At 36.3% G+C, this 17,552-nt stretch overlaps 1 protein-coding gene across 5 annotated transcripts in view; it reads right to left on the bottom strand.

The window, feature by feature from the left end:
• The window catches only part of LOC138707912 (KN motif and ankyrin repeat domain-containing protein 1-like), a 437,992-nt gene that overhangs the window by 169,088 nt on the left and 251,352 nt on the right, over nt 1–17,552 (bottom strand). For all 5 annotated transcript variants that reach the window (XM_069837957.1, XM_069837958.1, XM_069837956.1 and 2 more), the window contains one exon: nt 2,832–2,940. In XM_069837957.1, the coding sequence (XP_069694058.1) occupies nt 2,832–2,940 (109 nt within the window). The remainder of the gene's footprint in view (nt 1–2,831; nt 2,941–17,552) is intronic.

The following is a 17,552-nucleotide window of genomic DNA, read 5'->3' as shown; positions in this document are numbered from 1 at the left end:
GTCGACACCAAACGAAGTAGTTATTGTGCCCTGTATGTAGGGCCGCCGACACGATGTGAAGTTGTTTTGATGATCTCCGCTCCCCGTCACCCTTATTTATAAAAACCTATCCTACGCTAAAACTAACTATCCTATTGGTTAAAAACTACGTCACTAACTGGCCTAAAATCTATTCCCTATTGGTCCAAAGTGACCTCATAAGCTGGACCAAGATCTCCTTCTTATTGGGCGCGAAATATGTCATCTCTAAATTTAGACTTTGGATTTCCCATAACCTCAAATTAGTTTGTATATCTCACAAGAATACCCGTTCTTTGGAAAACCCGAGCTTGACAGTATCTTTCCCACGGGTCCAGTCTGACTCCGGCTTTTATGCTTCATCGAGTCTATACGAAACCCCGCTCAAGGTGGCCCTAAATCTGTCCGATGCTGACAAGTGACGAAACACCTGTGTGGGGAAGCTAATTCTAACGAAGTCGCCAGAACATCCCCGCGAATACATGTAATAAAAATATGGAGATATCACTTCGCTAATAAATCGGTCTCTCCCTCTCCTAATTACTGCTTCAAAGTATGTCAATATTTTAAAACACGAATATCTCGACGTCAATTCAATTTACGGAGAATCACGTTGTAATTTCCGTGAAGCTCGACGACTGTATGAAGAAAGATTTCCAGTTCCGTGACACAGGATGTGTAATACTTGGTTTTCGTAATCGTGGTAATCAACGACCTGATGAAATTGTCAACAGAGAGAAAGAAATGTTAAATTTGGTGGAACAAAATCTATGGCGTAGTGGCCGTTATATTGTTCGTGTAGTAGGGATATCGCATTGGACTGTTCCAAGAACATTTGGTTATTACGCCCATATCACAAGCACTGCATACAATGTCAGTCGCCACGGGATTTTAATCCACGTGTTCTATGAGTTGCTACATAATCAGTGTATGAGGATCCAGATTGTGTAGGAAATATCATGGTTAAAGACGAAGCTTGCTTCTTGCGAAACTTTTTCACAATACACAAACTTGGATTTTAGAGAATCCACACACGATACAGTAATCACATTTGCAACACAGATTCTCCATTAACATCTGGGCTGGTATAATTGGAGATATGATTGAACCTTGCATCCTTCCACCCCGTATGTCGGGTAGAATATACCTAAGGTTTCTTAAGAATGATATGTCCACTCTTTTGCAGTACGTACTTTACCAGACGAGGAGACATATGTGATTTCTTCATGACGGAGCACCATCTCACATTGCTCATACAGTGTAGATATTTAACCAGGAAGTTTCCCAACCGATAGATTGGTCGTTCTGGACCAGTACCACGGCCTGCCAGATCGCCAGATTTGAACCCCTTATGTTATTATTTATGAAGTGTCATCAGGAGTGGAATAGCTACTGCAGAGGTGCTTTACCAGTACATTCTTCAAGCAGGTGAGGACACCATAAACAATGACGTCATCTCTGCAAGAGTTAGTCAAAATTGGATGCAAAGTATCGAAGCATGAACCAAAGTGAATGGTTCCAACTTTGAACAACTCTTGTGATGAACGTGTGTCATATCAATTCATTCAATAGGATAAGTTGATGCACTTTCAACATATTCCAAAGGTCTTATTTTTTATGTTGCTATGTCTAATAAATGTTAGATTTAAAATATTATTTAGATAGTTTTCTCTGTTCAATTTCATTTAAAATGATCAAATACGCGAGTGTGAACTGTGAAGCGATAGTTAGGGCTACGTGCAGGTGAAGTTTGTTTACATTCTTTGTCAGCGACACTGAGGTCATTGCCACAGAGGATTGGTCGAGAAGAAGACGCCACTGTTGCTAACTACGCAAACTTTTAGTCTAATTTTCTGGTTAACCGTGCACTTATTTACAAAACCCATAATATCTTTTTAAAATTATTTTAACGTGTTCAATGGTCGCTTTCGGTGTGCACAGTTACATCACTTCCGCCCTGCCGTACATATTATAGAGTATCTAATACTTATATAGGTAATACTCAGGCCGTGTCTCAAAGCTACATTTTCAGCTGAAGTGAACTAGATTGTTGACTAAATAGCCGGATGTGACGTCAGAAGTTATGATCCAAAGCTACATAGTGCACAGCAATCAAGTCCGTAGTAGCTAGTAAACGAAAATGCTTGCTCGATTGTTGACTTGTTCACTAAACAAACATGGATACCTCAGCAGCAATTGGGGTTATTAAATCTGAAAATACTTTGGAAGTGAAATAATGTACATATAATGTAGAATAATACGTTAACTTTGAACACTCACATTGTTAGTACCTTCTGTACAATGTTTTAAACATTATTGTAATATATTAAGCCCTAATCTTTTCCACATAATTCGTAATGAAACTTCATTAGGACACTGCCTTCTTAATTCAGTGCTGCACTGCGATGTCATGGTTTTTAGAAAAATAATCTACAAAGAAAGCCATGTTTCAAGCATACATTTCCAAAGCTCCCTAGTGTGTAGTTTACAAGTCATCTAGTTGCTAGTCACTAGTGTGTAGTATGGACTTGAGCTTTGAGACACGGCCTTAATATACTGATTACAGTGAACGCAACGGCAATAATAATAATAATAATAATAATAATAATGATAATAATAATAATAACAATCACAATAACAATAATAGTAACAGTAATAATAATAATAATAATAATAATAATAATAATTATTATTATTATTATTATTATTATTATTATATAGAAACAAATAGATTTTCTTTGGTTACTTGCTCGCTTTCTTTCTTGTAAGGAAAATATTTAGTCGCCTAAAACTAATATGATCTATTGCCGCACCTGAGAAAAATTCAACTTCTGATGAGTTGTTCTTCTTCCTTTCTGCTTCTTCAAGGCGAAGTTGCAATAGCATCTGTCGCTTCTCCTCTTTCAGAACAGATAACTGCACCTGTAAGTTGATTGACATCTATAAGAGCATGCTCAGGCGTTACATAATTTGAAGGGTTCAAAGCCATAGTGGGCCAAGCGCCATTTATTAAAAACAGAGAAAGCAAGGGTTAAAGTTAAGTGAATACCATAGTTTAATGAAGAGTGACATCTCATTGAGTTTTAATGTGCATACTTTATATTACTTATTATATATTTCTATTTAATTATGGTAATAACTTCATTTTAACCCTTGTTTTCTACAGTTTTAGTAAATGGCGCTTGGCCCACTATGGTTCTGAACCCTTCATATAAGAAGATCTTAACAACAAAGTAATTTTGTACAGTAAACTCCTTATTTCAACACAAAAAATTCACTAAAAAAAACAAACGCGTCTGCTCATTTTATACCATTTCACGTGAAACCCTTCTCACATAAATGCCGCTTCAAAAATATATTTTATTGCAAGCAAAGTTTAAAACTCCTAGAAGAGTTTGAAAAGCTCGCTAGCTTTTCAATCATGTTGTCAGATTCAAAACTCTCCTGTCTGATTCAGTTTTCTGGTTTGTCTCCATCACAAACACCAGCTTAGCTTGAGGAATGATGCTTTATGAACCACATTTTCTTCACACTCTTCTATATACATTGTTCTATTTAATTACTTTTTAAATAATGCCTTCTTATTCTCGTGTCTTACCAGTAGGCCTACTTCGCTGTAGAACAGTCATTCATATATGTTATGTAATTTTATTGATTAGATGTTGTGATTGAAATAACTTCCGTTACATAAGCGTCCTTATTCAGTTGAGTTATATATTATATGACTCTAGAATGATTATGTATAGGCCTATATTATAATATTTAGGAAATATCAACAAGCGATATCAATTGTTCAGAAAACATGATTACAATATTGTAAGAGGAAGAGCTTTGGTGAACATCCCAGCAGTGACAGACTTTGTTCGTAATCCACGAAAATGAACCAAAGATACTGTCTGACAATTTTAATCACGAGACTTTCAACAGTAAAAAAAAAATCACAATTCTGTGAATATTTTCACATTGAACTTTTGCTCGGGACTCTATTGTTGCCTTGTAACAGGCATATTATCACTGGTCAACAGTCATTTTGCGCCAGACATAAAAGTAACAAATTCTTACTAATTTCGACCTCCTGAATTAAAAAAATAACAATCAAACTGTTCCATCAGTTCGGGTTTTCGAGATGCACAACATAATTCATTTTCTACGAATTTTATTAAAAAATCACTATATTTCATGCGTAACTATTTTGTTTTACAAATGTGACAACCTATTATGTGAAATCAATATTAGTATAAGTAAACCATCATGTTAGAAGCACTTGTAGAAACGGAAATTATTTTATTGCCCTTTTACGAGTCTATTTGGAAAGAGTGAAACAGGCTCGCGGTATGAATTCGTTTGAGTTTACCTGATTTTACTCGAGATGTGTATTTCTTTCACTGTGAGCTTTAATGACATTACTGTAGTAGTAGTTTATATTTTGCAATAGACCACCCTGTCAAAACTATTTCTAGAAGAGGAAACTGTTTTGTTGCCCTTTTCGGTTCCATTTTGAGGGGGAGAACCAGGTTTGCCATATGAAATCGCTTCAGTTTACTAGAATATTTCCGTGGTGTTAGTATTCTATGTAAGACATGCATTTCTTTAAAGTGTGTTTTAATGATAATATTCAAAGTACGAATGGTTTATATGTGCGGAGTTGAAGGTTGTAGCATTGTTTATTGGAATGCAATTAGGATACAAAATGTTGCTTTCTTTGCGAATGGGACAGTTGCGCTCGAGATAAGCATTATAAAATAAAAGTAGGGCCAACACGACAATCACTAGAGCCAGGGAAGAAAAGTATTATACATCAACTCCTTGAACCTCAAAGTAAAGTAATTTTACCCTCTTTACGCATTAAGTTAGGGTTAATGAAGAATTTTGTTAAAGGGATGAATAATGAAACTGAAGCATTTAAACATATCCAAGAAAAATTTCCTGCTATTAGTGACTCAAAAATAAAAGCGGGAGATTTCAATGGACAACAAATTAGAGAAATAATGAAGGACAATTACTTCGAATCTTTATTCGAAGGAAAAGAGAGAGCCGCCTCGATTTCATTCAATGAGGTTGTATTAAATTTTCTGGGTAACCGTAGAAGTGAGAGCTATGAAGAACTAGTACAAAATTTATTGATGGCGTATGAAACTATAGATTGTAAAATGGACCTGAAAATTCACTTCTTTCACTTCCATCTTGACTTTTTCCCCCCGAGAATTGTCGCGATTTCAGTGATGAGCATGGTGAGTGCTTTCATCAAGAAATTTCAACTATTGGAAAGTGGGCAGTGGAGTATCAATATGCTAGGAGACTATTTTTGGAATTTAGATCGTGATGTATCTAATGCCAGTATAAAAGAAAATGCAGAAAATGAAAGCTGTAATTTTCTGAACAGTGAGTATTTAACCTTATTGTCATTATACAGGGTGGATGATAAGGTAGTACATTAATTGACAGAAGCCATAGAACTCATTATTTAAAGTAAGTTTTGTCAAATAAAAATAATTGTAAGACTTACGAATAGTGAGATAATTACAAGTGTTTCGAAAGCGCTGACGGCAATTGCAAGATGTCTGAACGCCGCATAAGTAGTACCCCACAACCCATGCAGTCACCGACTTGAAGAGAGTGGGTTAAGTTCAACTACCTTTCATCGTGTATCTTGCAGCAGGAGAGGGGAGGACGGCAGCAAAGAAATTAGCCGTTCAGTGCAAAAGTGTTGTAAGTCAATATTGGATAATGAGGTTTAAAGTAAAAATTCTGTAAAATATAGCGCAAAATAGTAATTAATATGTCGTTCTTGCTATCCACTGACTACTAATAGTTTCAATAAAGTGAATATTAATTGCTATTTTGCGCTGTATTTTACAGAATGTTTACTTCAACCCTCATTACCCATTCTTGACTTACATCACTTCTCCTCTGAACGGCTCAAATGTACTGAGCTTCGGTGCAATACTTCGCGAGCTAATCTGGGGATAAATCTTCGCACAAAAATGACATACGTAAACTCCGGATAGGGAAGTAACTGTTATTTGTTTAGTTTGTGCAATTTAATGTCAGAAAATGTAAATTAATAACCCGAGTGAACAAAACAGCTCGTGTCCGGTCGCAGTTCAACAATGAATGCAGAATTATCAACTTATAAACCAATACACTAACAATTCAATACTAGGAATGGTGTAATAATTTTAATGTAAGTAATAAATACGTACAGCAAATCAAGAAATAACGTGAAAATGAGGAAATTATGTCCAAATTAGTGAAAACACTCAAGATTGAAGTTTCAGTTACAATTAATGAAAAAATAAAACTGATGTAACTTTGTGAACAAGATGTAATTAACATTACAGTTCGTTTTACGAATCACTAATTCTGAGCGTTAACAATGAAATAAAGAGTAATAAAGTGTGTAAACCACATTCCACTCGGATCTTGCAGGTACTGTTCAAAATGTCCACCATCAGCGTGCGTGCAGATTTCACATCTTCTAGTCCAATTACGACGAACTCTGGCCAATATTTCTTCATTGTTCCGAATTTCTTCCGCGGCCTGGATCATGTCTAAGTACTCACGATTTGTGAACTCTGGCATCTCGTAGTTTTGAAATAAACTAAACTGTATCTAATGCAATGTAAACATCACAACAGCTGCTCAGTTGCGAGTACTAGGCCAACTGTCTGCCGTCCGGACAGCGATGCCAGATTTTTAGACCTTTGTACGTGACCCGACAATCAATGTTTCAAATGTTTCTTCAATCGATTAATTCGAAATCTGTGAATTTTCTAATTAAAATACTGCTGCAACGTGAACATAATAAACGTTCTCTTCTTTGTCATACAAGAATTTAAACCGTATTTGAAAAAGTATTTGTAAAATTCGCGATCGAAATGTCGGCATAAAAGTATTATTTCTTCAAAAACCTCGCAAAAACGAGCAAAATGGTATTATACTTTTATGTTCGTTATATTTCAAGGAATGGCATTAATGTACTACCTTACCTTCCACTCTGTTTAAAGCTGTGTTTTGAATAGATATAAATTCGAAAATTTCTCAACAATCGTAACCAATAACTGTTTTTTTATTGTCATATACGTATTCTGGAGGTTCAAATTATATAGAAAATTTGTATCACATGTCCAGCGCAAAAAAAAAAAAAAAAAAAAGTTAAAATTTGTTACGCAGTGTTATGTTAAATGAATTACTTCCCACGACTTCATAAATTTGTTTGTGTGTGTCCCAAGATAATCAAAGGTAATATCGAATCACAGTCTAGTATCTATAGTCACGAAGCTCAATACGTAGTAAATATGCATCTATAGATATTTGCTATCCACTAGGATCGCTACTATCGCCTCATTACAGACAATGCGAAATAGTACCTGCACAGTCTATTGTTCCTAGTACCCTCATAAACTCAAACTTCATGATTGTATATACTAGACTGTGGTCGAATTATCCCGCAATGTCTGTGTAATCTAAATTCACTTGATTTTAACGTAGATCGTTGTGCGGGTTTCGTAGGCTATTTTTAGACATTTGCTCAGTATTTATAAATTTTTAGATAATGTCGCTAAAGCATTGATCGACATGACAAGTATGGCATTGAATGTCATCTGGAGGTAAATTAATGAAATTTATTACTGAATATCGAAAATGTATACAGTAGTTCTGAAAATGAACCGGAAGAAGTAGAAGAAGCTGCAGGTGAATTACAGGGTTGTTTCCGATCTCTGATAACGAATTTGAATGACGTCAGAAATGACACCGACAGCTGAAATGCGGCGAGAGGTGACAGACCAGTAATGAGTGATTTCATAATCAGAGTGCACGGTGTATCACAGTAGCAATGCTCAAGAAAATCGAGCCTTTTTGGGAGGGGTACATAACAACTCTTTCCGATGAGAAGTACAGTTACGTGAAAGTCATAGGAGCCTGCAAAAACGTGGTTTCGTTATTTCCAAGAAAAGCATTTTGTGTGTACCTAATAAGACTGGCAAAATTCGGATGCGATGAATTCCAGAGTGGAAAAAGCAAGGAAATCCACCTCCCGTGACAAGTCGCCGCACCCCACGAGATGATACAAATAAATTCCATTCGAGCTTTACCAATCTTACTAAGAACACAGATGCCTTTCTTGGAAATAACGAAACCTCGTTTATTCCAGGCTTCTTTTATTTTCACTTAAATCTACTTGGCATCGGAAAGGGTTATGTACACTTAGCGGCAAGAAGAATGAGCCGCTGTCAATTTCTAAGTTCCAGAGACATAAAATCGCGCATGCTCGTCTCGTCAAAGCCGTAGTTCACCAGATAACACATAATTAAACCAATTAAATTTGCTGCATTTTATTTAAGAATCTAAAATATGTAATAAAATCGAATGGCGGGTTGATTCTAGATACATCAGGGCCCTTGAAGAGTGAAATAATAATACAATTGATAAATACAAAATCAACCGGAGCGAATATGAACAGGAAAACCACGTATTATGCCAAACTGATATTAACAATTACAGTAGCGCAAGTCGTCACGGCATTGGTGTATGGAACAAGTTGATAGTAGTAGCTCAAGGTTCGAATCTCCCCACTCTTCTTTTTTTAATTACAAATTTGCGCCATCATATGTGTCTCGCAAAGCTATAATTATGTGGCGATATCTCTTAGAATATGCCCAAACTCTAATAAACAATAAAAATCCCTCTCTCGTTCAAGCAATACAGCTATCTGTTAATACAACGTACTGTCTTGTCATTACGCTTGAAGATGGCACAGAAACAATAACTCATTGCCCTGGTTCGCATAGGATATTCTGCGTATGCTACTCTCCGACAGGACTTCGATTGGAGAAATGTCACTTTCTCCGTCCAGGTAATTGTCTCCAGTAACATTCTGCGTATGCTACTCTCCGACAGGACTTCGATTGGAGAAATTGTCTCCAATAGCAACGATAGTACTGCCCTAGTTTATTGTATGAATGGCCACCGATACGATGAACGCTTTGTGAGACGAATTAACAAGTCGGGTTGCGTGAGGGTCGCGTGTTTGGGGTGGATGTCATACGATGGGGCAGGACTTCTTGAACGCGTCCACGGTCGGTTTACGGCAGAAGTCTACGAACACATTTTGGCAAATGTAATGATCCCTTCCGCCCGAAAACGATATCCAGAAGGAACACTTTTCTTCCAGGAGGATAATCATCCGATACACACCGCCAACCGGATTCAAAGATGGTTTACGAGGAGGCGTGATGTCGACCCAGTCGACTGGCCTCCAAATTCACCAGATATGAATCCGATTCAAAATTTGTGGGCTGCAGTCAAAAGGATCCTACGCTCTAATTGGGAAGAACAACCACCCGTTCGGACACCTGAGGAATTGTGGGACAGAGTTCTAGATGCGTGGTAGGAGATAGCCAAGAATTTAGACCTGTTCCATAATCTTGTGGACTCCATGCCGCGCGAATGAGGGCAGTTGTTGACGCGAGTGGTTTGTGGACGAGATACTAGTCCCCACCACAGGTCTTTTTTGTTAATATATTAACAAATTGTTTTTGTTAATTTAATTATTTATTTGTGTTTGATATGCGTCCGGTTTTTTAGGATGTGAAACAAGTACTTTTGTTTATACAGGCCAGGTCTCGCCTATTAATAGCCCACAGGTGATGGACAATAATATTTTTACAAGACAGGCATAACGAACGGGAGGCGAACTCACAACCTCTGGTACGGATTTCAGACTTCTTACCACTGGGCCATGCACTGCTCGTAAGGTTTACTACATTATACATAGACAGACGACTTTCAATGAAGAGACACCACAGCAATGCCTTGCATTGGGTTACGTTTACACGAGTGAACCGCGCGATAGAACTTAGCATTTCTATCGACCAAGAGTCGGCCCATTCTTTTTGTAGCTATGTGTACCTCTCCCAGAAAGGTTCGATTTTCTTGGGAATTTCTGTTGTGAGTCGCCGTGCACTCTGACTATGAGATCACTCACTACTGGTCTGTCACCTGGCGCCACAGTTCAGTTGTGGTGTGATCTCTGACGCACATGATGTCATTCAAATTCGTTATCAGAGATCGGAAACAACCCTGTATTACCAGCAAAATCAAGGAAGCAATAGGGTATAGATATCATACTACAGATTTATGGGCTAGTGTAAAATAAAAAATGTTCAAATATATAGAAAAAATTTCCCCTCTCACCCAGAGGATGTTTCAAATCCTAATTTCCTTCCTATAAATTATGACAAGTTTCTCATCAGTAGGCCTTCCACACAAGGAATTATTATAAACATCTGCGGCATTAATATAACACATTCTTAAAATAGATGTTAAAACGTTATGGCTATCAATAGGCTATAGTTTCTGAAGCAATTTATTTAATGTGTGTACGTTTTTAAACCAAAAACAGTTACTTTTAAAGTAGGCCTGGCGTTGTTCGAACCGCTTTATTGATCGGTGAGATCTGGTGGGAAACAATTGACAATCGGTTTAAACAGTTAAAGTCAATGTTAAGGATACTTTTCGCAAGGTTATGATAAAACAATAATGTGTAATACCTTGACCTAGTATAAAATATCTGTTTTAGGACTGGATGTTACACGTTTACGTTCATCTCGTAGATTTCTTACCATTCAGTTATGGATACTGTGTGGAACTGAGGAGGTATTGGGTGATATATAAGTTTGTCAGGTTGTAGTTTATTTATTCGTATTTTTACGTTTTGTTCTAAGTTGGTTATTTAAGGACGTTGTATCAACTACTCGGTTATTTAACGTCGATGCCCGAGCGCAGCTCTGATTCGGGAGGTAAGAGCATCAGCTGACTAAGCTACGCTGGTGGCTCTTATGTGTTTTACTTTAAAATACGTCTTCCGTAATTAAAGAATAATCTACGTTTCCTCCCCCCCGCAATATGTATAATTACTTTCAACATAACATTACATTACATTACATTACAGGACCTACATGCAGAGATTTATTTTTATAATGTTATGGGGTGCTATGCATAGACATTTCGCTAGCCCGCGCTACGAGCGTGCTAAACTAGCTCCGGCAATCGACTGATTACTTGTACAGGATTCATATCATATCATATCGCTAACACTGGTTTATGAATACGAAAAACGTTAGTTCGCTGATCATCCACCGGGAGCCCGCGCTAAGAATGACTATGAATATGGCCCATGAAGTTTAAGTGATCAGATGTAAAAAAATAAGTGTTCTGTGGACTTGATAAATGCTGAAGTACAAGTTATTTCTCAGCTTAATTACTGCAGAAAATCTATCTTGGAGAATAGAAATGATACAAAATTATTAAGGCTGCCAAATCATCTGTAAAAGCTGAGTGATGCCAACTTTTATTCATGTTTTCCTGTGTACTAATGGTTTTATTACACTTCTACTGCAATATATATATATATATATATATATATATATATATATATATATATATATATATATATATATAGGCCTAACATACAGGTTCTGTAAAACTAGTTTATATTGTTAAATGTCTAAAACACAGTTTAAGAATGGTAATGAACTTACACCTTTAAAAAATAATTAAACAATCAATTAAGTCCACCGCTGTGGTCTCGTGGTAGCGTGTTCGCTCTCGAACGCAGCGGGCCGGGGTTCGATTCCCCGCTTGGGACGAGTTGCCTGGGTGAGGTTTTTTCGGGGTTTTCCCCCCTCAGTCTTATGGATGAATATCAGGTAACTTTATCAGGCGTATGGAACCCCACTCATTCTCGCCACTTCCTTTCCTCCCCTCATCATTTTTCCTTATCATTCCGGTTGTCTTCTAGGTTTTCAAATCGCGCCTGCGGCGACCCTCCGAAGCTCCTAGCGCTCTCGGCCGACCTCCATGGATATGTGGCAAGTTGGCAGTTGGTGACCAGGCAGCGGAACCCACTCCCCTCCCGACGGGAGGGGTGGCCTACACTTCAGACGGATGGCCAGACGGGAGGGGGTGGCGTACACTCCAGACAGTTTGAGGGGGGAATGTGGGGGGGCTGTTGGGGGAATGGTAAACGGACTTACAAGGATGGTGGGACTGGTCGTTAGGGTGTTGGGGGTTAAGTCGTTGGACTCGCGACTCATCCCAGGGGCACACAATAGACCTCAGGTCGCGGTGCACAGGCCTCATAGAGAAAGTAAAAAAAAAAAAAATCAATTATAATTATGCTACTAAATTCCTGGGAATTTCCATGCATCATCCTTTTTTTATGAAAATCTTTCTTTTTTTTTTTAATAATACAAACCTGGCAATCCCAGTAAAGACTTTGGTTTCTTTAATGTCAACGGTGTATTATAATTGTATAACGGTCTATATTATTGGAGAACATGAGTTATTTTCCCGCAACCTCTTAAATTCTTAGAAAGTTTTGTTTCATCTTTCCATTTCACCGACAAAAGGAGGAAATGTAACTCCTCTATTTCCATTTTATCGATGTTGATATTTCCAATCGGTAAAATAAAAGGAATTGCGAAACTATATTCCATACTACTCAGCGCACTTTTCTCAGAAGACCTTATGTAAGATTTTATTAATTAATTAATACTAAGGTATTCTTCATCCATGAAGTAGTCTCCTGAGTCTCGTAAATAAAGCAGCAAGCTCTAATACGAAAGCGTTCTCCAGAGTAAGTTACAGTTCAAATGAACATTGGAGGCGTTTGTGACCACTTATGAGCGTTACACCTGAATGCATCTCGGTCTGGAAGATGACAGAAAATATTTTGTTGTGCGTATAAAAATGTTTGAACAAATATTAACCATGGAGTCCACGTGTTCATATTTGTGAACCTCAAAATTATTTAATGGACTCGGGGGAATCTAACCTAGTCCACCTTTTCGATAAGCAATTTGGAGCAGACATTTTGACTTCAAAAACATAGAAGTCATGACCTCGACATACATAGAATACCAAATAGAATATGATTTATTGTGCGTCCCGTACTGTCCGAATTGAAGGCTCGGAGACGTTCTGATTCCACGTCACATGAATTCCGCCAGATAAAAGACAATTTACTCTCCAGGCGCAAATCAAACACGCAACGCAAATTGTTGGCTTTCGTCGAGAATAAACAATTGTGACATTGTGTGAAAAAATGTTAATCCCAGTACATTATGCAATGTTATTTCAATACACTACTCCATTGTTCAAAATGCTGCGGTTGGGCTCTATCTCTTTCTGTATTTTTTTAATTGGATTCTCATTTTATTTCCAATGTTGACAAGCAGGAATAGTAAGCATTCACACTATTCCCTCTCCAGAGTTGCTAATGGCAACAATTAATCTCAAATTGTGTTTATAGTGACTTGAATGAAACGAAACATCTCCATTGAAAATACTGGGTGAACAATCCTTTACGCGCCAGTACTTTCACAGCTTACGACTGGTCATCAGAACCAGCTGCTAAGGTGGTTATGAATTCCCCGCCTACACCGCGAAAAAGGTCACGTCAGGCGTTAATGTGAGTTATACTTGCAAGATAAGGACGCGTTCTTTAGGTGACTTAATACAGTGTGTTAATTATGTTAATCTGGCTCAATTCAGGTATTCTATTCCCCAAAGAGTATTCATGTATGATTTATACGTGTGTACAGAATAAGCTCGTGCTATAAGAAGATTATTATTTCAAGGGAGAGATCTGGTATCCAAGATTCAAATCGAAGTTCGATTCAAAGATTTGTAAATATATTTCGTGAAAACGGAAAGTGTTTTTGATAAGAAGAGTAGACAGCCACGTACAGTACTCACATAAGGAACTCTAGAAAACATTGGACATGACTCTGGAATATTCCCCTATAAAATCACTTCGCCGTCTTTCTCGGAAAATGGGAATTTTCTATGGCTCTGTTCGAACGGCTACAAAGTTACTGAAGTTACAGCCCTTGCTTGATACGGGTGAGTAAATAACTTTTAATTTACTTTTTAAGTGTTTACTTTAGTATTTATTAGTAATAACTTACGCGACAAACTAGGTAGATTTCTTTAAGTGTTTATTAGTCTTTACTTTTTAAGTGTTTATTAGTAATAACCTACGCGACAAACTGTGCATGGATTTCCTGCGGGCTTTCTAACACCCGTTCACCGCGGTTATCGACTTGACTGGCCCAAGACCTGCAACCAGTGGAATTGGGCGCGCAGAGGATTGTTCATCCAATATTTATTGATTTGTAGGCCTATCAGGGTATGATGAAATAACAAGCAAAATATTAAAAGCGAGTTCACATATTATAGCTGGGCCATTAAGTTATTTATGTAACTATTCAATGTTCAATGGTATATTTCCCGAGAGATTAAAATATTCAGTGGTTATTCCTATCTTCAAAAAGGGAGAAACAACGTCTCCAGAAAATTACAGACCCACATCACTTCTACCAGTCTTCTCCAAAATCTTTGAAAAAGTAATGTATAAAAGATTATATCATCATCTAGAAAGATACAACATTTTAGTCCCAGAACAATTTGGATTTAGGAAAAATAAAGGCACAGAAAATACAACATTTAGTTTAACTGACAAAATTCTGGAGGCAGTAAATAAAAAATTACAAGTTGGAGGGATTTTCTGTGATTTATCCAAAGCATTTGACTGTATAAATCATAAAATGCTGCTAGATAAATTAGATTATTATGGAATTAAAGGTGTTGCACACCAATGGTTTCACTCATATCTCATAGATAGGAAACAGAAAGTTGAAATCAATACAACTACGAAATCTACATCGACATGGGGAACTATTAATGATGGAATTCCTCAAGGATCAATATTAGGTCCCCTACTTTTTCTAGTCTTTATAAATGATCTTGCCCCCCTAATAAAAGATGTAGGTCATCCCATATTATTTGCAGATGACGCAAGTATAGTAATTATAGCCAATAACTCCAACACATTCCAATCTTCAACTGAGGAAATTCTCTTCAAAATATGTGACTGGTTCTCAGTCAATAAATTAGTATTAAATTGTAACAAAACTAACATAATTCAATTTAAATCCTGTCTAAATTCAACGTCGCAAATTTCTAGCGCAATAATTAACAACAGATCCCTATTAGAAACAACAACAACCAAATTTCTTGGCTTAAAAATCGATAATGTGGTAAATTGGAAAAATCATATTAAAGAAATTACCCCCAAATTAAATTCAGCTTGTTTTGCTATTAGATCTATGCAAAAGATAGTAAATATCAATACCTTAAAAACAATATACTTTGCATACTTCCACTCGGTAATGAGTTTTGGAATAATATTCTGGGGAAATTCCACAGATAGTAACAGTATATTTTTATTACAAAAAAGAGTAACTAGAATAATAGTAGGTGCCAAATCTAGGGAATCGTGTAGGACTATTTTCAAAAAACTACAAATAATGCCCATGGCTTGTCAGTATATATTTTCATTAATAGTCTTCCTTGTATGTAATCGTAAAAATTTAGTAACTAATTCAACAGTTCATAGCATAAATACACGTCAAAAAATTACTTTCATACTCCATCGGCAAGTCTATCGTGCTATCAAAAAGGAGTGCGTTATATGGCAGTAAAAATTTTTAATAGCCTCCCTATCGATATAAAAAATGAAACTCAAAACATAAAATTATTTAGGGCCAAATTAAAGAAGTACCTAATTTCTCACGCCTTCTATTCTGTAGATGAATTCATGACATTCAATAACACTTCATGAAATTGATACTAAAACTATGTGTTGTACTAGTAGACTATATTGTAAATCTCGTCTGTATATATTTCATCTAGACTGTGACTATAAATTAAGATTTTATAATAGTATTAAGTTTTTTGACTTGTTCCATATTCTAGCTGTAAGCATGTATGAATACCATGGAATGTTAATAAATACAATACAATACAATACACTTGGTTGTATTTTGTTAATAATTCGTCACTAGAGCCCGGATCTATATGTAAAATGCATATTGCATACAAACTAATTTAACATCTGCAAACATTATTTTCTTCGATTATCATGAATATAATAATCACGTAACATATTTGTTAGTGCACGACAGCGTACTTTAATATTTATTTGCACTGTACACATGTTTTTCTATTTCAGTATAAAAATTACATATTCTGAACATATCGTGATGTATATTTTCTTTTGTAATAAAATTGACTTAATGAATGAGGAATGATTCACGACCTATGGAAACACGGCATTATGCTTAGCTCATTTTCTTTAGTATTTTAGTACCTCGTAAGTCAGTATATCTGAAGAGTCCTTGTCCTAAGATAAAAATGTACGTAGTTTGTGCTTGAATCTCTTAAATACATGGAACTATAAAAAATGTTTCTGAAAAACTTCCAATCAGTGCTTGCAAAAAATTGTGGATATCATTCTGTTTGTTAGATAACAAAATTGTTATGTGGTGAAGCAGTAGAATTAGAAGAGGAGCTGACACAGGGCGAAATATGGATTTATCCTATGTATTTTTAACTTCTTGTGGTGTGGAGAAGTCATTCTCAATGTACAAAAATCTGTTTTCTGATAGGCGTAGGAGTTTCACCATTGAAAACGTGAAGATGATATTAATCGTTTCCTGCAATTCTCAGGTTTAATGTGGGTAAAAGATAGTAGTGAAACGCAAGTTTAACAATGTTTTATTGGAATGTACTAATTTTCACACAAATTTCAACAAATTGTGCATGCATTGAGGTTTAACCCATTACTGCATAGCGTCCTAAAAATGTGACTTACGTAAAATACTGATTTCTATGGAACTTTTTCTTGTTTAGTACAGTTGGAGGCATTGTTTAGAAGGTAAATTATTACATTGTATTATGGTGTTACAGTGTTTGAATTCCGCGCGAACATTTGTTCATACCAGCTAATTTTTTACAAGATAGCAGGTTAACAGTATTTTGTGACGCACCGCGTGTAAGTTCATTCTTAGTTGCTCTGTAATGGTGATACAGAAATGTGATTTTTATTTTCACGTAATGAGTTGAATGCTTCAGTTTTCATGTGGTATATAACAACAATAACATTTTCTTATATGTTGCTAGGTACAAGGCGAAATATAGTGCCGTCCTAAAAATAGGACGCCATGCAGTGTGCACTCCTGTAGTATTCTTTATAATATGTATATGGTTTCCATTACATTGTTTTATTTCCAGTCTAACCGTGAGTGAAATTCTGGGGTTAATGGAAAATTAAAATAATAATAATGAGAGTCTAATATATGTGACCCCTCCAGAAGATTTCCATGATACAAATAAATACAGTGATAAATCGGACGACGAGCATGAGGCTTATTTGAATGATCTTGGCGGTAAAGTGCTACTTAGTAAAGCGCAATACAAAAAAAAATGTAATGATGATAATGAAGATGACATTGTTGATGAAAGTATGCCAGTCTTCTAACATAAAAGCTGCAACAAATGATTTTGAAAGTACATTAGACAAAAATGAAGCTGAGGTTTCTCGCACAAGTTATTGCTGTCCGAAAAGAAGGAAGCTAATATAGGCTATGAAAATTTCCAAGACAGGGAAGGTAATTCCAGGCTAGAAG

The sequence above is a fragment of the Periplaneta americana genome, chromosome 10 (genome assembly GCF_040183065.1).
Source record: "Periplaneta americana isolate PAMFEO1 chromosome 10, P.americana_PAMFEO1_priV1, whole genome shotgun sequence".
Taxonomy (NCBI): domain Eukaryota; kingdom Metazoa; phylum Arthropoda; class Insecta; order Blattodea; family Blattidae; genus Periplaneta; species Periplaneta americana.
Note: the sequence above shows the minus strand (reverse complement) of the source record. Positions and strands in the feature narration are given on the sequence as shown.